General features: G+C 65.1%; 1 protein-coding gene across 1 annotated transcript; it reads left to right on the top strand.

The window, feature by feature from the left end:
- Positions 1–72: 72 nt before the first annotated feature.
- LOC112406035 (sodium- and chloride-dependent creatine transporter 1-like) lies at positions 73–602 on the top strand (the record flags this gene model as incomplete). The annotated part of the gene is made up of 3 exons (XM_024754680.1): positions 73–150; positions 242–342; positions 432–602. Coding segments are annotated over 3 exons (350 nt in total), but the record flags the coding sequence as incomplete, so codon positions are not given.
- Between the last annotated feature and the right edge of the window lie 160 nt (positions 603–762).

The following is a 762-nucleotide window of genomic DNA, read 5'->3' as shown; positions in this document are numbered from 1 at the left end:
TCAGTACATAAAAGACAAACAATCCGGGCTTCCCTTGTGGCACAGCGGTTGAGAGTCCGCCTGCCAATGCAGGGGAGACGGGTTCTGCCAGCGGCACCACCCTGCTCTGGCAGGCCTTCTGGGAGTGCGCGGTGATCGCCTGGGTGTACGGTAGGTCTGGGCCGACAGGCAAGCCGGGGGTGCGGCGCGGTCAGGGGTGGTGCGTCTCTAGCTCTGGCCCTCTGGCCTCACGTGACCCCAGGAGCCGACCGCTTCATGGACGACGTGGCCTGCATGATCGGGTACCGAGCTTGCCCCTGGATGAAATGGTGCCGGTCTTTCTTCACCCCGCTGGTGTGCATGGTAAGGGCCTGGAGAGGCTGGGCAGGGCGAGGGACACTGAGGGCTCGCAGTGGTGGCTGCCGGCTGAGCGCGAGGCTTCTCGCCCGCAGGGCGTCTTCATCTTCAAAACGGTCTACTACAAGCCGCTGGTCTACAACAACACCTACATGTACCCGTGGTGGGGCGAGGCCATGGGCTGGGGCTTCACGCTCTCCTCCATGCTGTGTGTGCCCCTCCACCTCCTGGGCTGCCTCCTCAGGGCCAAGGGGACCGTGGCTGAGGTCAGTTCCCCGCACCCCGTGTCCCGCACACCATCCCTCCTTCCCGTTGTGTGGACACGTGACCTCCAGAGCGCCCTGCCCCTTCTCCCACACGCCAGGAGGGACAGACTGTTGTGCCAGAGCCTCTGGGCCAGCTCGGAGGGGGGTGTACGGGAGGAGA

Source organism: Neophocaena asiaeorientalis, unplaced genomic scaffold (genome assembly GCF_003031525.2).
Source record: "Neophocaena asiaeorientalis asiaeorientalis breed wild unplaced genomic scaffold, Neophocaena_asiaeorientalis_V1.1 scaffold2275, whole genome shotgun sequence".
Taxonomy (NCBI): domain Eukaryota; kingdom Metazoa; phylum Chordata; class Mammalia; order Artiodactyla; family Phocoenidae; genus Neophocaena; species Neophocaena asiaeorientalis.
This window is presented reverse-complemented; position numbering and strand designations above follow the sequence as displayed.